Source organism: Brachyhypopomus gauderio, unplaced genomic scaffold, assembly GCF_052324685.1.
Source record: "Brachyhypopomus gauderio isolate BG-103 unplaced genomic scaffold, BGAUD_0.2 sc49, whole genome shotgun sequence".
NCBI classification, from domain to species: domain Eukaryota; kingdom Metazoa; phylum Chordata; class Actinopteri; order Gymnotiformes; family Hypopomidae; genus Brachyhypopomus; species Brachyhypopomus gauderio.
Genome location: NW_027506874.1, coordinates 220001 through 245123, shown reverse-complemented (window position 1 = coordinate 245123; position 25123 = coordinate 220001). Strand labels below are relative to the sequence as shown.

Below are 25123 nucleotides of genomic sequence, written 5' to 3'. Positions count from 1 at the left end.
GAACACACCACAGTCCCAACATCACTAATTAACCAGAATTGCAGGCCAGGCCTTCCAAAATCAGACAATATTGAGTCCCCATATCAACATTTCCAGATATTTTTTTCTGAAGGCACTCTGGAAGTAATTGTAGAACAGTCAAATTTACAGGGGTTGTACAATGAAACTGAAACACCTGGTTTTAGACCATAATAATCTATTAGTATGGTGTAGGGCCTCCTTTTGCAGCCAATACAGTGTCAATTTGTCTTGGCAATTACATACACACGTCCTGTACAGTGGTCAGAGGGTTTTCAAGCCATTCTTCTAGTGGCCAGGTCACTACATGATGCTGGTGGAGGAAAATGTTTCCTGACTCTTTCCTCCAAAACATCCCAAAGTGGCTCAACAATATTTAGATTTGGTGACTGTGCAGGCCATGGGAAATGTTCAACTTCACTTTCATGTTCATCAAACCAATCTTTCACCAGTCTTGCTGTGTGTATTGGTGCATTGTCATCCTGATGCATGGCACCGTCTTCAGGATACAATGTTTAAACCACTGGATGCACATGCATTGCAATATTTTGAGCAAAATTGTGCTCTTACCCTGCTAATTGAACCTTCACACTCTGCTCTTACTGGTGCAATGTGCAATTAATGAAGATTGACCACCAGGCTGGTCCAATTTAGCCATGAAACCTGCCACACTAAAATGAAAGGTGTTTCAGTTGAATTGTCTAACCCCTGTATATGCCATTCAGTGTGATACCAACAAACCCTTAACCTCACTACTAAAGAACTGGAGCAGTTCATGGGTACAGCAGTGCTTTTTGCTTTCCAAAAAAAGTGAAACATTGATTCAATCTGTAGCCCACAGGAACAAACATTCAGAAACACAAACACACATTGCAGCTAATTTCTAACCCACTGATTGATAAATCATTTGTGGAATTTGTGAAATAAAACTTCTAATGTGATTAATACTTGTTTGTACCTCATTGCACTTATCTGAAAATTACAGGTAACCTTGGCGTTTTAGTACCCTCATAGCGTCTTGTTGCCCTGAGGCAACAAACCAAAATCTGGGGGCAGGAAGGTGGGGGGGGCAAATTTTATTATTTATATATTATAAGGGACCCCTAATCTAGGAAATACTAGGATGAAAAAAAAATTTCCTCCTAAAATAAAAAATCATGCCATAGAGGGCTAATATAGATACATATATGATGTTGTCTTCATTATAAGGCTTATATAAGGCTTTTAATTTTTTGCGGCACCAGACACATTTGTTTTTTTGGTCCAATATAGCTCTTTCAACATTTTGGGTTGCCGACCCCTGTTCTAATCAGTTACTTCACCAACACCACTAAACATAAACATATGAGGATGGCATTAAATAAGTTAGTGTTTCACATGTGTTAAACAGCACCACCCAGAGTATGACACAGGTCAGTGTGTCTAACAGTTTGTTTATTCACAGAGATCTGCAGTCAGCATTATTAAATAGTAAACAAACAGCAAATTATATTTTATTATTTGAATAATATAATAATTTTGAATAAAATAATTAAAAAGACAGTACGATAGACACCAGTGATCAGTTATGACAAGTACACATTGGAACAGACACCAGGCAGCATATCAAACACTAGGACAAACGAACACCGAAACAGACTAAAGGTAGAGACAACAGAAACTAAGAGTAACACACAAGACAAGCGCACAAAACGTAGAGGGGAAACAGGACAAATCTAACGACTTACCTAATCTACCGACTTCACTGAAGAACACAAGGGGCACCAGGCTGTAGGAACTAAACAACATAGAGGAAAACAGAACACTAAACTGACAGAGAGGACAGAGAGGGACTAAAACACAAACCAGAATACAAAGGGAATAAATACGGAAGCAAGAGTCCAGGAAACTGTCAAACAGAGGAAACGCAACAGGAGAACAACAATCAATGAGCGTCCAGGCTGGAGTGAGAATGAGGGGTTTAAATGCACGATAAAGTACGACGCAGAAGTTGGTTACTTATTCGCAGTTTCAGATTCGTTTGGTTACTTATTGGCTTTGGTTACAGCTCTTTATTCGGCGGATGAAGTTGGTTCCTTATTCAAAAAGGTTGTGTTCACGATGCGCATTTGCTGCGCACTTTGTTTAAAAGAGATAGATTAAACAAACGAGTGTAGGAGCATACATTTAAGAGGTTATTGTTTCCCATACTGATTTTGTGAATGTAGAAAAAAATATTAAAATATAATGAAAGCATTTACACCATTTGTAAAATGATTTCTATTTCAAGTCGTTTCAATTGTATGCAATTTGTACATGATGATTGAATTCGTCAGCATTTCTAACGTAAGGAAACATATTCTTAGATTTGAAAACTAAAAACACAGAAATGCTGTTCTAGAACACAAATAATCGGAAGAAGAAATACCAGCACACAACATGGCATATTGAGCAGTGGGCATATAGGTGAACAAATTTAAAGGGGCAGTTTCAGAGGCTTATTGAAGACCTTATTGGGCAACACGGTGGCTTGGTGGTTAGCACGTTTGCCTCTCAGCACTGGGTTCTTGGGTTCAAGTCCCTATCTGAGTGGAGTTTCCATGTTCTATCGGTGTGGGTTTCCTCCGGGATCTCCGGTTTCCTCCCACAGTCCAAAGACATGGAGGTTAGGTAAATTGGCCTCCCTGATTCTCTGACAAAAAAATAAAAATTCTCCCTGAGTGTGTCTGTGTGTCTTCATGTTCAATGAAAGCAGTTGTCTGAATGTGTGTGTGTTTGTATGTCCAGTAGTGGATGGTGCTCTGTCACTAAGGTCTGTCCTCTCTCCCCTTCCTGCACCCCATTCAGTCCCCCAGGGGCTGTGGATCCCGGTAGAGAGTACGCTGTGTGTGATTGGCTGCCGCTTCTCGCCGGTGTGTGATTGGTTGTGTAAGAGTTGTACCTGTGTTAAAATTGTAAAGAGACCTTGAGTACCTAGAAAGGCGCTATATAAATTGAACATTCATTCATTCATTCATTATTGATGGTGGGCCAGAGAAATAACAAATGCATCATGAAGATCAGGTCACTCCTTAAGAGAGGAACCTGATTTTAGCCTGATCCAACATAATTTATACCTCAAATCTATCTGGAAACACGGCATATTGAGTAGGTAAGCGCACAGGTGAAATGATTCAGAGGGCAAATTTCAGAGGCTTTCTGTATGCCTATAAGGCATCGGGCCAGACAAGCAACACATGCATCATATATAACACGTTACTATCTGTAAGAGGAACCTGATTATGTGTGATGTGTTTGCCTCCATAATGTGACACCGGGAGAGAGGCAGCAGGAGACAGAGGCTGTGAGCGAAAGACTTTATTTGTGTTATTCTAAGTATGGATAATAATCAGGACACTTGGTAGGACAATGTGGTTGAAATTCTGTAACCTTTAAATGGTGAGCACAATTAAAGTCAGAAGCAGTTAGGTAAGATAATAAAGTACAATGATTTTTTTAACAAAGTATGGATTAATCCAGAGATGTCAGTTACATACACACAAGGCGTCTGTCGCAGAGAGCTAATTCCCCTCTCCAAACTCTCATCTCTTATACTTTAATCATCAATACACACAGTGTCCACGAGGTGAACATGAGGTGATTCACTAAGTGTGATTGGGTAAACATGACATAATTAACACTGATTTGACAGATGTATATTAGCCTCTCCCCCCGCATGCCCCCTCCACACTCAGCATCCACGTGATGGCGTGATGGCGTGATGGACTGAGTCTCGCCGTGGTCCCTTCCATGTTTAGGAACATCAGAGGAACATCAGATTAGGAGAGAGCCGAGGACGTCCAGAGAGAATAAAATACACTTCTGAGGCCTACTGAAGCTATGATTAACACACATATATGCAAAGAGCCCTAACACATCTAATGTGTTTAATATATACTAATAAAGCCTGGCATAAAGCGAAATCATAAAATTCCCATCACATGTAATATGACCTCTCTTTCTCTGGTGGGTCAGAACCATTGCAGCAGCGTTCTGAACTCACTCTCCACGAATTCAACCACTCTGGAGCACCGTGAAGATTTGGATGGTATATTCACATATATAGACAACTGCTTTGATAGAATGATCATGAGCAATGCAGGTAAGACGCCATCGACTAAGAGGAGCCGTGCCGAAGCTTCCCCAGGAGCGGCCACCCCACACACCTGTAGCATGGCGGACATTCTGGAGTCTATCAACACCAAACTGGCCAGGTTTGACGCGCACCTGGCGCTGGTGGAAATTCTCCACCAAGAGTTTCAGGCCTTGCGTGAGTCAGTGGAGTTCAGCCAGCAGCAAGTAGAGGCACTCGCTGCAGAAAACACGGTTCTTAGAGAGTCGGTGAAATCGCTCACCGAGGGAATGACCCGACTCTCGGAAGAAAACAAAAAAAATCTAAGAAACGGTCATCGATCTCCAGTCCCGTAGCATGAGAGACAATTTATTATTTTCAGGTATTCTGGAGAAGGCAGACGAAGACCCCGAGACTATGGTAAAAACATTTATACAAAATCACTTGAAAATCTCAGAGGCCACCGTCAAAAACATCAGTTTTCACCACGTTCACCGCCTGGGGGGGAAGCGGCCAGATGTGCGAAGACCCAGACCGATCGTGGCCAAGTTTGAACACTACAAACATAAAGAACTGCTAAAGAGCCGCGGCCGGGAGCTGAAAGGAACCAACTTCAGCATCAATGACCAGTTCCCCAAAGAGATCCTGGAGCGACGCAAGGTCTTGTTCCCCATCCGCAAGAGTTTCATTCAAGCAGGTTCCCGGGCTGTAATCTTAGTGGACAAACTCTACGTGAACGGTCAACTTTACCGCGACACAAACAACACCATGGCTGTTCTAAACAGGTGAACTGTATCAACACCGACACCGACGCCAACTCTTTATGACACATTACTTTTTGCCTAGAACAATAAGACATGTCCAAGTTTAAATAACTAATGCCGGTCTAATTAGCATTGTACCGTATGCTTTCCTTCATAAGTCTTAATTGTTCACTCTTTTTTTTTTATGTATATGCACTTTTCAGTCACCTTTTCCCTTTCCCTCTCCGTTTCTCTTTCTACACTCACCCAGCGATTTGTTCACCCACTTTCAAGACTGCAATGTGTTGTATGCGCACACACACAAAGGCAGGAATACAAAACAGACACACACATAGACATACAGCACAATCTCACACTAACACACAGGAGACACACACACACACACGACCGATTCATGCTGGCACAGACACATACACACAGACATATAGCGCAGACATATACACGAAACATACAACACAGGCATACAACACAGATGTGCAACACACACACCTTTAACAACCATCCAACACTCAAACAAGTAGTTTTAACATTAGTTCACTGAAGTTTGTCACATGGAATGTACGTGGAACTGGTTCGAGGGAAAAGAGATTGAAAATTTTTTAAAAAAAGTTTAGCATTTAATCGGCTAAACGACTTACAAGCAGATATTGTCTTTCTACAGGAAACACATATGTCCAAAACACCTACATACACACTGACCTCTCCTCAGTTCCCACATTCGTACTCAGCCTGTTACAACTCAAAACAAAGGGGGGTGGCCATATTAATTAACAAAAGGATAAGCTTTTCCATTAGCAACAATATAACTGATCCAGATGGTAGATACATAATACTTAACCTGTCCATTCTAAATATGCGTTTATGTTTTGCTAACATATATGGACCAAATGTTGACGACCCCTCCTTTTTCCACAATATTTTCACTGCACTCTCTGATCACTCTGACACCAAACTAATAATAGGAGGAGACTTCAACTTGGTACTTGATCCAGATATTGACAGGCTCAGTACAGCAGTGAGTCAAAGGAACTGGCAGTCTGCAGACACCCTAAAACAATATATGAACGATTTTGGGCTCTCTGATCACCCCACATCACATCACCCCACTCTCCGGGATTACACCTTCTTTTCGGCAGTACACCACTCACATTCTTGTTTAGACAACTTCTTAGTTAGCAATTCCATTATGACAGATGTCACAGACACCCATATTCATCCTATCACTCTCAGTGACCATGCACCGATCGGTCTGTCTCTCTTTGACACAGAAAAGAACCACACCAGCAACTAGGAACTGGAGATTAAATACATCATTACTTAAGGAACAAGATTTCATTAATTACTTCAAAAAAGAATGGGCAACATATTTAGAATATAACGATCTACCAGGAACCTCACCGTGTGTTCTTTGGGAAGCAGGGAAGGCAGTAATGCGGGGGAAAATAATATCCTACTGCACACATAAGAAAAAGACAGAAAAAACACTGGTATTAGAATTGGAAGAAAAATTTAAATCTTTAGAAGCTGCCCATGCTGCTTCACCACAAGAATACACACTAAACAAGCTGAGGAAACTCAAACTGGAATTAAATGAAACAAATGATAAAAATACACAATTTTTACTGCAAAGGCTGTGTTGACAGAATTTTCAACATGGCAATAAATCTTTTACTTTAAATCTTTTACTTTTACTAACTGTCACTCTCCGTCGCTCTTTTCCGAGTATCTTTATACTCTCTTTATACTATCTTTATACCTTTATACTCTCCGAGTATCTTTTCTTACAGAGAGACCCCGGTTGTTGTGATGGAGAATTTCCACAACAATTTTGGCGACCCAGATGGGACCTCCTGAGTGAAGATCTGGCTCTTCAGAGGTACTTCATCAGTGTGAATTGTGGTTTTAGATGCCTGCTGTGCTGCAGGTCACTCAGACGCCATAGTGTATATCCACGCTTCGTGGATTAACATAAGGAAGAGAGTAGAGCCGCTGATACTAAGACAGGATAGTCTAGTATCATAAGATCTCAGTTGCAGTGAGACTGGCTGAGCACTTATGGTGACGACCATAAATAGCGTAAGGGGATAACTAGAGGAGGGTCATTATTCGTCTAGGGAAAATCGTACCAGTATGTGAAGAATTAGGTGCCCAGCACAGTAGTTTGTGGCGAGTTCAGCACAAAATCAGGCCTAAATTTAATCCCAAATTACATAAAGTCTCTCTGTAAGAACTGAAAAAATAGGGAACAGAAACACAAAACACAGTAAGGGGAAGCCTGAAGATGTTGCAATAAAATACACACCACCCCAATGTAAACACACCACAATGTTAATTTTATGATAACTTATTATGGCTCAGAAAGTGTTGAACAGTTTTCAAAATTGGTTTTGCATTTTGGTTTTCCAGCCAAAGGGTCACTTAGCTTAGAACATTTAAAAGTGCTAAGGGATAGACTGGCTGGAGGGGAAAAACAAGCCTGTCCACACACAACCACCAACACCACAAGAAGAGTGACGGGTCCACGAACAACTACCAACTCCACAAGAAGAGCAGCAGAGCCAGAAACCTGCCTGTGTAGAAGCCTGTGTAGATGCCTGTGTAGAAGCCTGTGTAGAAGCCTGTGTAGATGCCTGTGTAGATGCCTGTGTAGATGCCTGTGTAGATGCCTTGTAGATGCCTGTGTAGATGCCTTGTAGATGCCTGTGTAGAAGCCTGCCTACAGCGAGGACGACACAGAGAGTGAGCAGGAAACAGGAGAAGAACAAGGCCGCGGGCTCACACAGACAGGGGCCAAGTTTCGCAACACAGGCCTCATCAGAAAGAAAAAGCAGAAGAAGGAGAGACGAGAGGTCCACCAGATGCCGATGGTGGAGGTGGCAGGCCACAACAGACTCATGTTGGTCCACCGCCCATGGACTATGTCAGACATAATAATAATAATAATAATAATAATAATTTTATTTATGAGCGCCTTTCATGATACTCAAGGACACTTTACATAGTGTACATAACTTAAGACATAGCACATGCTAAATAAATTAAATCAATAAAATACATTACAATTAAAATTAATTAAGAAATTATATAAGCAATCTCAAAAAGAAACGTTTTAAGTGCTTCTTAAAAACATTAATTGATTGGCAAGAGCGGAGATACAAAGGGATAGAGTTCCATAACACTGAAAGCTCTTTGACCGTACATGCACAGTTTAGTGGAAGGAACTGAGAGCAGATGAGCATCAGCAGACTAGAGAGAGCGAGAAGGACAGTATCTGGACAGCAGACCAGAGAGAGCGAGAAGGACAGTATCTGGACAGACCAGAGAGAGCGAGAAGGACAGTATCTGGACAGACTAGAGAGAGCGAGAAGGACAGTATCTGGACAGACCAGAGAGAGCGAGAAGGACAGTATCTGGACAGCAGACCAGAGAGAGCGAGAAGGACAGTATCTGGACAGACTAGAGAGAGCGAGAAGGACAGTATCTGGACAGACCAGAGAGAGCGAGAAGGACAGTATCTGGACAGACCAGAGAGAGCGAGAAGGACAGTATCTGGACAGACCAGAGAGAGCGAGAAGGACAGTATCTGGACAGACCAGAGAGAGCGAGAAGGACAGTATCTGGACAGACCAGAGAGAGCGAGAAGGACAGTATCTGGACAGACTAGAGAGAGGAAGAAGGACAGTATCTGGACAGACTAGAGAGAGCGAGAAGGACAGTATCTGGACAGCAGACTAGAGAGAGCGAGAAGGACAGTATCTGGACAGACTAGAGAGAGCGAGAAGGACAGTATCTGGACAGACTAGAGAGAGCGAGAAGGACAGTATCTGGACAGACTAGAGAGAGCGAGAAGGACAATATCTGAACAGACTAGAGAGAGCGAGAAGGACAGTATCTGGACAGACTAGAGAGAGCGAGAAGGACAGTATCTGGACAGACTAGAGAGAGGAAGAAGGACAGTATCTGGACAGACTAGAGAGAGCGAGAAGGACAGTATCTGGACAGACCAGAGAGAGCGAGAAGGACAGTATCTGGACAGACTAGAGAGAGTGAGAAGGACAGTATCTGGACAGCAGACCAGAGAGAGCGAGAAGGACAGTATCTGGACAGCAGACCAGAGAGAGCGAGAAGGACAGTATCTGGACAGACTAGAGAGAGCGAGAAGGACAGTATCTGGACAGCAGACCAGAGAGAGCGAGAAGGACAGTATCTGGACAGCAGACCAGAGAGAGCGAGAAGGACAGTATCTGGACAGACTAGAGAGAGCGAGAAGGACAGTATCTGGACAGACTAGAGAGAGGAAGAAGGACAGTATCTGGACAGACTAGAGAGAGCGAGAAGGACAGTATCTGGACAGACCAGAGAGAGCGAGAAGGACAGTATCTGGACAGACTAGAGAGAGCGAGAAGGACAGTATCTGGACAGCAGACCAGAGAGAGCGAGAAGGACAGTATCTGGACAGCAGACCAGAGAGAGCGAGAAGGACAGTATCTGGACAGACTAGAGAGAGCGAGAAGGACAGTATCTGAACAGACTAGAGAGAGCGAGAAGGACAGTATCTGGACAGCAGACCAGAGAGAGCGAGAAGGACAGTATCTGGACAGACCAGAGAGAGCGAGAAGGACAGTATCTGGACAGACCAGAGAGAGCGAGAAGGACAGTATCTGGACAGACTAGAGAGAGCGAGAAGGACAGTATCTGGACAGACTAGAGAGAGCGAGAAGGACAGTATCTGGACAGACTAGAGAGAACGAGAAGGACAGTATCTGAACAGACTAGAGAGAGCGAGAAGGACAGTATCTGGACAGCAGACCAGAGAGAGCGAGAAGGACAGTATCTGGACAGACCAGAGAGAGGAAGAAGGACAGTATCTGGACAGACTAGAGAGAGGAAGAAGGACAGTATCTGGACAGACTAGAGAGAGCGAGAAGGACAGTATCTGGACAGACCAGAGAGAGCGAGAAGGACAGTATCTGGACAGACCAGAGAGAGCGAGAAGGACAGTATCTGGACAGACTAGAGAGAGCGAGAAGGACAGTATCTGGACAGCAGACTAGAGAGAGCGAGAAGGACAGTATCTGGACAGACTAGAGAGAGCGAGAAGGACAGTATCTGGACAGACTAGAGAGAGCGAGAAGGACAGTATCTGGACAGACCAGAGAGAGCGAGAAGGACAGTATCTGGACAGACTAGAGAGAGCGAGAAGGACAGTATCTGGACAGCAGACCAGAGAGAGCGAGAAGGACAGTATCTGGACAGACTAGAGAGAGCGAGAAGGACAGTATCTGAACAGACTAGAGAGAGCGAGAAGGACAGTATCTGGACAGCAGACCAGAGAGAGCGAGAAGGACAGTATCTGGACAGACCAGAGAGAGCGAGAAGGACAGTATCTGGACAGACCAGAGAGAGCGAGAAGGACAGTATCTGGACAGACTAGAGAGAGCGAGAAGGACAGTATCTGGACAGACTAGAGAGAGCGAGAAGGACAGTATCTGGACAGACTAGAGAGAGCGAGAAGGACAGTATCTGGACAGCAGACCAGAGAGAGCGAGAAGGACAGTATCTGGACAGACTAGAGAGAGCGAGAAGGACAGTATCTGGACAGACTAGAGAGAGCGAGAAGGACAGTATCTGGACAGCAGACCAGAGAGAGCGAGGACAGTCAAAGAGGTCATGCGACAGATGGACAACCCTAAAGATGTGGGCGGGGAGAAGTTCGCCAGGCAGGTCCACCAGTGATGCCAAGAATTTACACCTAACACCGGCGAGTTGAGAAGACTGCTGAGGGCTCACCTGAGCCTTGACTGGGGTAAGGTGGCGGGAGACTGGCCACAGGAGGATTTGAGAATGACAGACCCTGAATGGGGGGATGGTGAAAATGTACAATACTGAGCAGCCATGGAGCAGTTGAAGGGCCACATTAAAATGGCCTTCCTACTGCGCCCTGATCCAGTTAGAGTGGCAAGATGCCGACAGGACGATGATGAGACTGTGGAATCATACTTGGATAGACTAGTAGTGCTCCATGAAAGGTATTGTGGCATTGAAAACCCTGGAGAAATGGCCAGAGAAGATGGAGTTCCACATGTATAGGAGACCCTGCTCTGCACAACTTTCCTGAATGGACTGGTGCCCACCTTGCAGAAATCTGTAAAGAAATTATGCATAGGATGGGAAACAGCCCCTATGGCGAAGCTCCTCTCACATGCTCCCCACGCAGAGAACACAGCAAAGCAGAGGAGGAAGGTGGGGGCCGCCACCCGGAAACCATGGGTGGGCCCTGAGGCAAGCAAGACCTGGAGATATATGGTGGAGCTGTGGAGGAGCTGGACATTTTGCAAAGGACTGTCCCAATGTTGCGGGGGGAGTGCCCGGGGGTACGGATCAGTCCAACTGACTAAGCCACAATCAAGAACTGGTGAGACTGGACAGTGCAGGTAAGACACAATTAGTTTTCAATGATGCACACACCACACATATTGATACATTCCAACTGGCAGGAATGAGGAATAAAAAAGACAGGGATGTTGATATGTGTTTTGTTAAATATAACACTGAAACGTTTAAAGAGATGTCCATGATTTCAGAATCAGAATCTCTTTATTTCACCAGGTATGTTATTTGTCTTGGTGAGAGCAACACATGTATGACATGTAACACGTGAACACTGTTGACAAACATAACTCTAAAAGGTACAATACACAATAAATAGACTCTAGAATACAGTTAAGTACTAGAAAAAAGAGTGTAGACAAAAAGACATAAATAAGACAATATAAAATGTAAAATATAAAATCTGTACTGTACACATGTGAGTATGAATATGTGAGTATGAATATATATGTATCCAGATGTTCCTGAGGTAGGTTTATGTTTAATAATGTTGTAGGATGATGTTAACATTGTACAGCTGTGCAAATTAGCATTAGCGCAAGTGAGCGACATGTCCTGTTCAATGCAGTTAAGTCCAGTTGGTTTAAAGACTCAAGAGTCCGCTGTGGTTGAGGAGAGCTACAGCTCTGGGAAAGAAGCTGTTAGCATGTCGTGTTGTGCTGGTTTTAATGGTCCTTAGTCTTCTACCAGAGGGGATCGTCTGGAAGAGATGATGTCCAAGATGTGAGGGGTCAGTTGTGATTTTTTTCGTTTCTTCACCCTACTCTCTAAACCCAAATTAGTTGACTTTACTAGAAAATTGCGTGGAAACCCGTTGCCTTAAATTACTTAAGTTTTTGCACAAAGAGAAACTAAAGAAGTTAAGTTGTATTAGCATAGACTCTTAAGTGGATGCAATGGACAAATCAAGTTTTCATTAGTGGTCTTTACTCTAGTTCACATACAATTATAACAATATTGTGGCGTGGTGTAGGAAGGAGAGTTAGCAAACAGACCCATTGCAACACAACAAGGCTTTTTTTAATTCAATTTGCCTCAGCAACTTACTCACGCAAGAGACCACGATCACGCAGAACAGACTTAATTTAGACACGAAACATGAGGGAAGGGCAATAACACGACAACACTACACAAACATGGCATGAAATAATTCACACAGTACAACTACATAAACTGATGAAGGGAAACTTAAACCAGGTAACGCACATAATCAAGTACACGATCAATCAACACATGCATAGACATCACATTAACAGAGAACGATACCGGAGTCGCAGGGACTCATGGGAAGTAGCGCCGTCCCCCATTGGACCGAAGCTTCAATATAAAAATATATATAACATTAATAGTTAAAATTAGCCATAAACTCCAAACCGTCAGAACACATATTTCAACGCTACGTTTATAGTTAAACTATGATCTGACAGGAATGCCAGACACATGTTCTAACGCTATATGAACCGATAAGAATATATTAGCGTTAGCTAAATAAGTTACATGCACTGAAAGCTGACAACATTGCAAATACTCATTTGAAGAAACACTGATTTCAAAACTCATACATTTGGGCTGCAGCGGGGTGATAACGAAAGGTTCTTCAATCAATATGCACAACCAGAACAACTCTTCATGCACACTGTGCAGTGGTCTGATTCAAACAAGCCCCACCCCTACCAATCATTAAGTTATCTTTATTTAACATGATCATTGGAATGCCTATTTCATCTCAATAATGATAACAACTAGTTTTATTTAGTAATGGCAATGTTTTTTTACAAAACATGAAATAATAATTAGGCCTAATGATTACTAAAATAATTTATTAAAACCAGGTTTACAGTGTACATACATCTTCACCCTACATCCTGTTTGTCTGCGTGCTGTGGCCGCAGCAGAGAAGGTGGTGGCGGCATCCTGAGACATTGTGGGCTAATCTACACTGACATTGCTAGTCCCACACTCCGTTTCACTTCTGCTTCTTGAAAAGAAGATGTCACACTTGTCCACTCAGCGATGGCTGAAATACAACACTGTGTTGCTTGACATGCCCAACATAATTATTCAAAGATGCACTGTCCTTAACCCCGCTACACTCTTGCCTACAGAGGAGGATGGTGAACCACATGACTGAGTTGCTGTGACTAATATGTTGTGCTCCCCTAGGTTGGATCTCAAGGAGGAGCCCCTGGAGAATCTGGATTGTATTTTCTTTGTGGATGGGTCAGCATCCAGGGATCCCAGCACTGGGCTGAATAGAGCAGGTTGGGCCGTGGTATCCCCCTCCTATTTGGTAGACTCAGGGCCTTTACCTCACCATCTCTCTGCGCAGGCCGCAGAGCTGTATGCCCTGACACAGGCGTGCAAGTCGGCTGAGGGCAAGTCTGTTACAATCTACACCGACAGCAGGTATGCGTTCGGGGTAGTTCATGATTTTGGGGCGATTTGAAAACACCATAATGTTCTCACTAGTTCAGGGACCTGATTGCACACCACAAGCGTGTGCTCGATCTCCTGGATGTTCTCCAATAGCCGTCTGCTGTTGCTGTGTGTAAGTGTGCCGGCCACTCTAACGGCATTGATTTTGTTTCTAGAGGGAACCTGCGGATGCAGCTACCAAGAAAGCTGCTCAACAGCCGCGAGAGCAAGTTCCTCTTTTGACCTTGAACTCACCCCCTCCCTCTCACTCACAGACTTACAACGCACAGCTACACAGGAGGAGAAGGTGGCTTGGAGGAAAGCTGGCTGTGCTTTTCAGGACAGTGTGTGGCGCTGCCCCTCGGGCCAGCCATGCTTGCCAAAGTTCTTGTTTCCTTATTATGCTAAGTTGACTCATGGGAAAGCTCATGTGTCAAAAGGGGGGATGATTGATCAGTTACAATCTCATTGGTTCACACAGGGTTTTGCTATCTATGCTCAGAAGTTTTGTCAGCAATGCGTGATATGTGCACAACACACTGTGGGGAGAGGAACACAGATGCAACAAGCAGCACACCCAACACCTGAGAAACCATTTGATCACTTGCAGATGGATTTTGTGGAAGTCACGCCAAGTGAAGGAAAGAAGTATTGTCTGATAATAGTGGACATGTTCTCAAAGTGGGTTGAGGTTTTTCCCACAGCAAAACAAGATTTGGATGCTGTAGCCAAGGCCCTGGTAAAAGAAATAATTCCTAGGTGGGGCATTCCAAGTAAAATAACTAGTGATAATGGAACCCCTTTCGTCAGTGGCGCTCTAAGCAAAGCATGTGCAGAAACTGGTCTGGGGTGGACTAAGGTCCTCCCTATTGTGCTCATGCAAATGAGAATGCAGGCAAGACCGAATCACGACCTGAGCCCGTTTGAGATTTTGTTTGGCAAACCTCCAAACACCGGTGTGGGTCCGGTGAAGGCACAGGCTGACAGCATTGTGGGCTGTGAGGATGCAATGTTAAATTACTGTGTACAACTCTCCTCTAATCTGAAATCTGTCCACAAGCAGGTCAGAGAGGCACTTCCTGAACCAGCCACTGGCCTGCTGCACAACATCCAGCCCGGAGAGTGGGTGGTGATGAAGGACTTCAGGAGAGCGAGGTGGAACAACCTGAGGTGGAGAGGACCTTTCCAAGTCCTCCTGGTGACCCAGACGGCTGTGAAGGTGACAGGACGAGCTACGTGGGTCCACGCAAGGGCATGAGGGTGAAGGACACAGAATAGGGAAGAAGAGATCCAGAAGTGGGGTCATCTGCTGGCAAGCGGTTTCTGTGATAATAGGAGCCACTGTCATTGCAGGACTTACTACATGTTACGCTGGAAGGAGGAGGCACGACGAGCGTCGAACAGTGCAACATAAAACTTTAGACAAAGACGAGCACAAGACATTGCGCGAACTCACATTAAATAGGTGATTAACACATACCCTCGTGATCTCGAGACAAGGCACAGGTGCAACTACAAACATGCTCACAAATGATCCACACCCACGGAACTACATACATGGACATAACGGCACGCAGACGACATAACGACACGCCCACAGGGAAGGATCCGGAGTGGTCACCGTGACACTACAGCTATATTGTGGATCGCGCAGGAGAAAGTGGAAGTGAGTTGCGCGGTTACGCAACCCTAAGATTAACCACTTCTGGAAATATGCCAACTTCACTGTGAAGGAAACATAGACGAACATAGACAAAATGTGCATAGTGTGTGCTCTGTTGCCACACACACACTGCGGAGAGGCCATTTGTTTATTCCATTGCAACTAGCACCTGGGACGCAACAGTTAAGGCCTAGAGGTCAATAGATGACGTAGGCTACAAGAGAACAGAGAAACTCCTTGTGAATCACCCAACCCCCAAAGCAGGATTAGAGATAGTGTGGCCTGGGGCGAAGACCCGTTTCACTTTGTGTGTTTACAGGAACGATAGTAACGGGAGGAGCCCCGACAGGGAGAGCCAGATTGAGTGTGTGGAAAAGCCTGATGGGGAGAGGAGTGTTTCTACACAGCAGGCCTGTCGCTGTCCCAGAGAGGGTTGAGCAGCGAGCAGTGTGTAAATTCAGTGAATCTGAAAGGATGGAACGACCCCCACCTGGCGGAGGCCAGACCAACGTTTAATACAGACTGTAAGTTGTGGATCCCGGATTGGTATTGGTGGTGCGGAAGTCAGTTGTATCTATTTCTGCCGAGAATGCAAAGAGGAAGATGTGCACTGGTGGCAGTGGAGGCACATTTGAAGGTCATCACCACGTACGAGCCTCCAAAGAGAAGTAGGTTTCCGAGGGCGAATGTGCAGACTGTTCCTGAGGAGTACAGACTGACCAGCGAGTTCCAGCGATTCATAGAAATAATGTTACCGATGTACGGAGTGGGCAGCGTCCGCAGGGACTTGAATAGAGTACATTATAGACTGGCAACATTTGTGAACAGAACTATTGCTGCAACAGAAGGCATCAAGACCGAGCTGACTGCACTAAGAATGATGTCAGAACAGAACAGGATGGCACTGGACATAATCCTCGCCAAAGAAGGAGGAGTGTGTGCCATGGTAGGAGACCGATGTTGTACTTATATACCTGCTAACGATGAGTCCACAGGAAACATCACCATTCCTGTGAAGGATGAAGGAAGTAGCTGCAGGACTGAAGCGAGATGAGCAGAGAGCTGTGTCGGCGTGGTGGACATCTTGGAGAGCGTGGCTCATCGCAGCTACGCCCATGGTCGTGGTAGGCGTGGCTCTGCTCTGATGTGGACCAATGATATGTCAGTGGTGCATCTCTGCGTTGTACAGCGGACAGCGTGTGTTAGATGCCTCATCTGGAGGAACCCTATTATGCAGAAGCGCCCCCTAGCTCATTTAGGGCCTTATAAAACATATTAAACATTAATGAATCTCCGAACAAGCGATAAATTCAAAATTTCCTATCCCATCTACATGCCTACCGGGTTTTAGACGTCTACGTGCAGCCGATCGCGAGATATCCGGCTTGGAAGTTGGTGACAAAAGTGCACCCCGCGATGTGAGATGTCTTAATGTTTTGTCACCTAAAAATCGTATACCAATAAGGCTTTAATTTAAGACCTTAACATCGTAGATCCGTTGTGGTTAAATATCTTAAAAAGCTTGCTCACCTCACTGCAAAATTGTCCGTAATCAACTTCCTGGATGAGACGCTCCGACAAATCTGCCCCCTACGCGTCACCGAAGCCGTTTTTGAAAGCTTTGATTTGAGTGTTTTTTATTGGTCTGAAGGGGGGGGGGGGGGGTAGTGACTTTGAATGACAGGTAGTGATGGGCAAAACAGTTATTTTAGTTGGGGGGGGGGGGGGGGTGTAAAATGGATTATATTATATCGCGATCGATCGCCAGTGCTTGGCGCCAGAGTGAACTAGTAACTCATTGAATCATAGATGTGGATCAGCGGTAAATGAACTAGATTTTTTTTCTCGGATGTGTGAGCGTGTGAAGACAGTCAAATGCGTGTGTCTCACGCTCATTGCATGAGAGTTGGCAACCCTGCAGATACCTATTTGTTGTGAAATGAAGTAATTACAAGTTCAAGCATTTTCAACTTTAGCCTAAATTCCATTTCACTTTCAAACCTGGAACACAATGCAACATTAAAATTCATCAGGTAAATGTTCATTCCCCCTGTTTTTGAGGGGTGTTTCTTTATACATATCGTTTCGGACAACACTGTAAAGAATGTGACGTGTCAAGTTTAAACGCCTCCGCCGTTGTGTGCGGAGTCGCGTGCTATGATGACTCGCGAAAGTATCCAGCCTTAACTGATACACGGCTGAACGGTTCATGTTTCAGTTTAGTTCACGGCCTCATGGACCAGGAGACGAGAGTGTAGAAAATTTATGAATAAAAAATTGCAACTAAATGTTGGGTTTATTAAATATAAATTATTATAAAATATAAATTACATTACAAATACAGTAATCCTGCCTTTATCGCATTCTGGAGATTCCAGAACTACCTGCAATAACCGAAAATAGAAACGGTATTTCAGTATTTATACACTATATTAGGGCTTTATAAACCCTCCCAACACCTTTACATAAACCTTTCCTATTCACTTAATAACCATCCCCACACTGTTCTGTGCATGTGTGCTTGTCCAGCGAGCAACCAGTCGTGTTGTATACAATCTCATGTAGGCGAGTAGCGACTCAGGCAAGCGATGCTGGTTCTCGTTTCCGAGAGTAAATATGCACTATTTACTGTCATTCGTACTATTTTATAATTTATAACATTCCTTGTTAATTGTTAGAATTAATACTTATAATATATTTTTCTATATTTTGGGATTTTATCATGTAAAAAATCATAAAGTATATATTTTTTCCGCCGATCGAATTCCGCAGGCAACCGACGAAAAAGTGATGACCCGCGAATTATTTTTCCCATTAATATCTTATAAAAACCAGTGAAAGAGTGAATTCAGAAAAGCTGAAACACGAACTGGCGCAGGATCACTGTAACATAATACAAAAACAAGTATGAACTAACCTACAAAAGTGCAAAATAAATATTAAATTAAGAGCAACATTAAGATAAAAACTGTACATTCAGATGAAAATATCAACTTAAATGTGCAATCAAAAAGAAAATGTGAGTGAGTGGCAGTGCAAACGTGAATCACGTCCTTAGCAACAGTTCTCTGGGTGACATTACGTTCAGTGAACGAATCAGAAAATGAACGAGAACTTTCAGTTCATGAACGAATCAGAAAATGAACGAGAGCTTCCAGTTCATGAACGAATCAGAGAGTGAACGAGAGCTTTCAGTTCATGAACGAATCAGAGAGTGAACGAGAGCTTTCAGTTCATGAACGAATCAGAGAGTGAACGAGAGCTTCCAGTTCATGAACGAATCAGTGAGTGAACGAGAGCTTCCAGTTCATGAACGAATCAGTGAGTGAACGAGAGCTTTCAGTTCATGAACGAACCAGAGAATGAACGAGAGCTTTCAGTTCATGAACGAATCACTGAACGAATCACGGAGCATGCGCAGTTCCCTCGGTGATTCGGTGATTCACAGACCACACTGCAGTTCCCCTGACGGCCTGCACGGTCGCTGCTGAGCTCAATTACTGAACTGAAAAAGGAACGAATCATCTGAGGAAGTGATTCGATTCAGTTCGTTCACTCAGATGTTTCGTTCATTTGAACGAATAGTTCGCGAACGACACAACACTAATGACAGGTTATACAACCTCTCATCGGTGAGGTGCGAAGGGAGGGGGGGGGGGGGGGGTGGGTTCACCAATCAGCCTCCTGAGACAATCTGGCGCCTTAGAAGTGATTGAAAGCTGTTTTAACCAATAGTTAAACCAATAGTTAACCAATAGTTAAAACACTTCCTTCTGAATCTAACCAGCCCTCATTTGTCATGATTGGTGGATGATTTCTTTGTAACGAGGCTTCGTAAACTCTCTAGTCATTTCCAATGTGGGTCCGCTAGCATAGCAACATAAGCTAACCTTTGCTAACCTAAGCTAATCTCCCCAGAACACACTGTTCGGCGAAACTGAAGCAGTCATGGATTATTTTGTTCGTTTTTATTTCGATTGTGGATACTTTTGAACATCACAGAAAATAAAAGAATTACTTTTGGTGGAATTTATTTACATTTTTCGGATACGACGCCAACCCGGAAGTGAGACTGTACATCGGCTACAACGCGATTCAACGCACTCGTGAGTAAAAATGGATAATTTTACATAAGCGATTTTGTACAAAATATATAATCTAATACTAAACATTAGATTATAAACAGTATTGGAGCTTTTGAGTGCTGGAGTACTCTGTATCGTGTCGGATGCTACCGGAGTTGGCGACGTAAGCTTAGCTTAGCCTGTCGGACTATATTGGACATAAATATCATAACGTTCATAATTGGACATGGAATTTATTCATTGTAATTTTCTGGTCTTTCTGTAATATGTGCAACGTTGTTGTTTGTTGTAGCTCCTCGGTTTCGTGTAAGGAATTTGTTAGCATGTTAGCTTAGTTGGCTAATGGTGTGTATGGGGTGTGGCATATTTGGACATGGGTGTGGTGCACTGGACACACCTTGGATAAAGCTGAATAACTTTTTAATGCTTGCATGGATTTGCTTCATTTTTTCTATGTTGTCAGAGATGCCCTGGTGAATTATATTTTCTTTTTCTGACTAGATTTGAATAACTATGTGAATATACATACTTTGTGAAGTTCAAGTTCAACACTGCATTCCTGACTTTCCGGGCATATTAGCATATGTAAGAGGCTCTAAAATAAAACACAATAATGGGAATATGATATTGAAGTGAATCAATGTTCCCCCAACTGTCTACTTCAGTTTGAGCCCTGAATGATAATTTTCCTATATGTACAACTTGAGATATCTAGTTTTAAAGTGAACTAGTACTAAGAATCTGAAAAACTTAAAGAATGTCTCAAAATGGCCGCCACAGATGCAGTATCAAATCAAATCAAAGTTTATTTGTATAGCGCTTTTCACAACACATGTTGTCACAAAGCGCTTTACAGGATTTAAAAGGTTAACAATACTATGGGTCCAGAACCCTAATGAGCAAGCCAAAGGCGACAGTGGCGAGGAAAAACTCCCTATGATGGTGGGGATTAGGAAGAAACCTCGGGAGAACCAAGACTCAAAAGGGAACCCATCCTCCATTGGGCGGCCCGTTAACACACAAATTACACAAAATACAGACAAATACACAAGTCACACACAAATCACACAATCAGACTAAGTAAAGGTAAAAATGAAAGTTCTGGGTTTTGATATTGTCACTGTAAATGTCTGTTGATGAACGCCAGGCTTTCATTCCATGTCGGAGCAGCGATGCTGGTATTGTAGGCTCCGACTGCAATGTTACTCTCCAGGTGAACCTCGGAGAAAAGATTCGAGATGTAGTAACTATGTAACAGATTAATCAAAGGCCAAACTAAACAGATGAGTCTTTAATCGAGTTTTAAACATTGAGACTGTGTCTGAGTCCCGAATAGAGGCAGGAAGATTATTCCACAATTGTGGAGCTTTAAAAGAAAAGGCTCTTCCACCTGCTGTGATCTTTTTGATCCTAGGAACAGTTAATAACCCTGCGTCCTGCGAGCGAAGTGAACGCGCTGGGTTATATTGTTCAATAAGTTCACTAAGATAGTCTGGAGCTAAGCCATGCAGCGTTTTATATATATAAAGACAAAACATTTGCTTAATAAAAAAGTGCAGAAAGGAATTTGAACTCCTTCATATCAAAGAACTGTAACGCGTAGAGCACTGCGGAGCGAAGAGGCGGACACAAACGCTGAGAAGAGCGAGATTTAATAAGGAGAATTCCATAGGCGAAGTCGTTTGTACAGGGTCAAAACGGGAGAGCCGTCCAAGTGGTCAACAGGACAGGCAGGAGTCGTAACAGGAGAGCCATTCACAACGGAGAAACACAACGGAGACGAAAAATACCAGAACAGCGATGACAGATAATCCACAAAACCGAACAAACCACAAATAACCGACAACGGGCGAAACACAGAGATACAAGTACACAGGACTAAACTAGACACAACTGAACACAATGACGACACGGGCGTGGCAGACAGAGGGAAACCAGGGCAACAGACACGCAGGGCGGGATAACCGGGCAAGGAACAACACCGACACGGGAGAGGGGGGCGTAGCCCTACGTGACAAGAACAAAAAAGTCCTGCTCTATCGTTTTTTTTCTTTTAGTTATTAAATTATTATTGATGTATTTGCGGGCCGCACTGAGTGAGGACGAGGGCCGTGTGCGGCCAGTTGCCCATCCCTGTTCTACATAATTTACAGCAGCGTTTCACATCAACACCTTCAGAACTTTTTATTTGTAAATGTTTTCCCTGTTGTAGGTCACGTGATTAAATTAAAGAAGGACCAAAATAATCTAATGATGTAGGAGTCTAAAAACATACCCACATGTACAGTTATCTACACACACACACACACACACACACATTCATTCATAATAATTTAATGATGCAGGAGTCTAAAAACACACCTACATGTACAGTTATCTACACACACACACACACACACACACACACACACACACACACACACATTCATTCATAATAATCTAATGATGCTGGAGTCTAAAAACACACCTACATGTACAGTTATCTACACACACACACTCATTCATTCATAATAATCTAATGATGCAGGAGTCTAAAACATACGTACAGTGATTTTCATCTGGTGATTTGTGGACAAGAGAAACATTGAAATGATAAAGTGTGTATCGATGAACTGATGTCAATACCTGTATTAAAGGTTAAATTATGGTCTACACTGGGCTTTACATGTTTAATTCATATATATTTATTACCTTCAGACTACATTTTATAAAGATTGGAGTAAAATACACAACATTATCTTCACACACACACACAGTTCCTGGTTCACTTTCATATTGCGATAATTCCACTTAATCCACCTCTCACAGTGTTGATGGTTATGAACTTAGAGAACATAAAACAAAAATATAAAAATATCATAACGATCACGTGTGTGCGTGTATGTGTGTGTGTGTGTGGTTGTCCTCTTCGTTGTATAAAGTGCCATATTTTGTCAATTGTGATTTTTTTACACAGCAATCGAAATTTGTCCTCCGTATTTAACCCATCTGTGCAGTTAACACACACCAGTGATTACTAGGGGGCTGTGGTGCACACATGCCCAGAGTGGTGGGCAGCCCTAGCCCGGCGCCCGGGGAGCAGTTGGGGTTAGGTGCCTTGCTCAAGGGCACCTCAGTCATGGCCTCAGGTCTGGGAATCAAACCCACGACCCTCCGGTCACAAGACCAGTTCCCTACCACCAGGCCATGACTGCCCCATGAGAGACTCAGATCAGGTCAGATCAACTTCAGTGTCTCCACTGAAGTGGTAAGATACTGTAGGACAGAGAATAGGACAGAATCAGACATGAACACACACTCATCACACTCTATACACAAACTCAATCAGTGTAAACACTCATTGTAGGGTCTCCAGTGTACAGTGTGGATCCTGTGTGTGTGTGTGTGTATGAAGAGTCAGTAAGTCAGTAACTCACTGTAGTTTCTCCAGTGTACAGTGTGGATCCTCCAGTAGAGCAGAGAACTGCTTCACTCCTGAGTTTCCTGGATAATTGTAGTTCAGATTCAGCTCTCTCAGGTGTGATGAGGGGTTTGACCTCAGAGCTGAACACAGAGCAGCACAGCCTTCCTCTCTAATACTGCAGTAAGACAGACTGTAGAGAGAAGGAGAAAAACTCACACTTACACATCAACACACACGTGAACACAAACATCTCTCTCACGCTCACACACACACGTTGCCTCACACGCACAAGCTCACGTGCCCACACACACACACACAGTTACTGGCTCACTTTTATATTGTGATAATAATTCCACTTATTCCACCTCCACAGCTCCACATTGAACTTGGAGAACATAAAACAAAAGTATAAAAACATTCATTTTATTTTTTCTGAACCATTTTACTGAACTTAATCATATGGCAGCAATTACAGAACAAGTGTGTGTATGTCTGTGTGTGTGTGTGTGTGTGTGTGTGTGTGTGTGTGTGTGTGTGTATAAAAAGTCAGTAAGTCAGTAACTCACTCTAGTATCTCCAGTGTACAGTGTGGATCCTCCAGTAGAGCAGAGAGCTGCTTCACTCCTGTACGTGTACATGCGTGTGTGTGTGTACGTGTGTGTGTGTGTGTGTGTACGTGTGTGTGTGTACGTGTGTGTGTGTACGTGTGTGTGTACGTGTGTGCGCGTGTGTGTACGTGTGTGTGTGCGCGTGCATGTGTACGTGTACGTGTGTGTGTGTGCGTGTACGTGATGTGTGTGCGTGTGTGTGTGCGTGTACTTGTGTGTGTATGTACTTGTGTGTGTATGTACTTGTGTGTGCGTGTGTGTGTATTTGTGTGAATGTGTGTGAGTGTGTGTGTGTGTGTGTGTGTGTGTGTATAAAGAGTCAATAAGTCAGTAACTCACTCTAGTATCTGCAGTGTACAGTGTGGATCCTCCAGTAGAGCAGAGAGCTGCTTCACTCCTGTACGTGTACATGCGTGTGTGTGTGTACGTGTGTGTGTGTACGTGTGTGTGTGTACGTGTGTGTGTGTGTACGTGTGTGTGTGTACGTGTGTGTGTGTGTGTGCGCGCGCGTGTGTGCGCGCGCGTGTGTGCGCGCGCGTGTGTGTGTGCGTGCATGTGTACGTGTACGTGCGTGCGTGTGTGTGTATGTACGTGTGTGTATGTACGTGTGTGTGTATGTACGTGCGCGCGTGTATGTACGTGCGCGCGTGTGTATGTGTGTGTGTGTGTATGTACTTGTGTGTGCGTGTGTGTGTATTTGTGTGTGCGTGTGTGTGTTGAGTGCGTGTGTGTGTGTGTGTGTGTGTGTGTTGAGTGCGTGTGTGTGTGTGTGTGTGTGTGTGTGTGTGTGTGTGTGTGTGTGTGTGTGTGTGTGTGTGTGTGTATAAAGAGTCAGTAAGTCAGTAACTCACTCTAGTTTCTCCAGTGTACAGTGTGTATCCTCCAGTAGAGCAGAGAGCTGCTTCACTCCTGAGTCTCCTGGTTCATTGTTGTTCAGATTCAGCTCTCTCAGGTGTGATGAGGGGTTTGACCTCAGAGCTGAACACAGAGCAGCACAGCCTTCCTCTCTAATACTGCACATAGACAGACTGTAGAGAGAAGGAGAAAAACTCACACTTACACATCAACACACATGTGAACACAAACATCTCTCTCACTCCCACACACACACCTTGCCACACAAACACACACACACACACACATGCACACACACACACACACACACACACACACACACACACACACACACACACACACACACACACACACAGAGTTACTGGTTCACTTTCATATTGTGATAATAATTCCACTTATTCCACCTCAACAGCTCCATAACATCACAATGAACTTGGAGAACATAAAACAAAAGTATAAAAAACATTCATTTTATTTTTTCTGAACCATTTTACTGAACTTAACAGTAAACAGTGTGTGTATGTGTGTATATGTGTGTGTGTGTGTACGTGTGCGTGTACGTGTGCGTGTACGTGCATGTGTATGTGTACGTGCGTGTGTGTGTACGTGATGTGTGTGCGTGTGCGTGCGTGCGTGCGTGCGTGCGTGCGTGCGTGCGTGCGTACGTACGTGTGCGTGTACGTACGTGTGTACGTACGTGTGTACGTGCGTGTGTACGTGCGTGTGTGTGTGCGTATGTACTTGTGTGTGTATGTACTTGTGTGTGCGTGTGTGTGTATTTGTGTGCGTGAGTGTGCGTGAGTGTGCGTGAGTGTGCGTGTGTGTGTGTGTG

The 25123-nt window shown here is 43.9% G+C and overlaps 3 protein-coding genes and 1 long non-coding RNA gene across 6 annotated transcripts in view; 1 reads left to right on the top strand and 3 right to left on the bottom strand.

Moving 5' to 3' along the window:
* The window catches only part of LOC143487706 (NLR family CARD domain-containing protein 3-like), a 43084-nt gene extending 41039 nt beyond the window's left edge, over positions 1 to 2045 (bottom strand). For all 3 annotated transcript variants that reach the window (XM_076986804.1, XM_076986805.1, XM_076986803.1), the window contains exon 1: positions 1746 to 2045. The gene's annotated coding sequence lies outside the window, so the exon portion shown is untranslated. The remainder of the gene's footprint in view (positions 1 to 1745) is intronic.
* LOC143487703 (NACHT, LRR and PYD domains-containing protein 3-like) overlaps positions 1 to 25123 on the bottom strand; it is a 267073-nt gene that overhangs the window by 44923 nt on the left and 197027 nt on the right. The window lies entirely within an intron of this gene.
* LOC143487708 (uncharacterized) overlaps positions 11174 to 25123 on the top strand; it is a 30036-nt gene continuing 16086 nt past the window's right edge. The window contains exons 1-3 of the long non-coding RNA XR_013124338.1: positions 11174 to 11306; positions 13426 to 13668; positions 14741 to 16464. This is a non-coding gene — a long non-coding RNA (uncharacterized LOC143487708). The remainder of the gene's footprint in view (positions 11307 to 13425; positions 13669 to 14740; positions 16465 to 25123) is intronic.
* LOC143487704 (NACHT, LRR and PYD domains-containing protein 3-like) overlaps positions 19026 to 25123 on the bottom strand; it is a 25312-nt gene continuing 19214 nt past the window's right edge. Inside the window, exons 5-7 of the mRNA XM_076986800.1 lie at positions 24288 to 24464; positions 22842 to 23018; positions 19026 to 20644 (exon numbers count right to left, since the gene is read on the bottom strand). Of these exons, the coding sequence (XP_076842915.1) occupies positions 20497 to 20644; positions 22842 to 23018; positions 24288 to 24464 (502 nt within the window). The 3' untranslated portion in view covers positions 19026 to 20496. The remainder of the gene's footprint in view (positions 20645 to 22841; positions 23019 to 24287; positions 24465 to 25123) is intronic.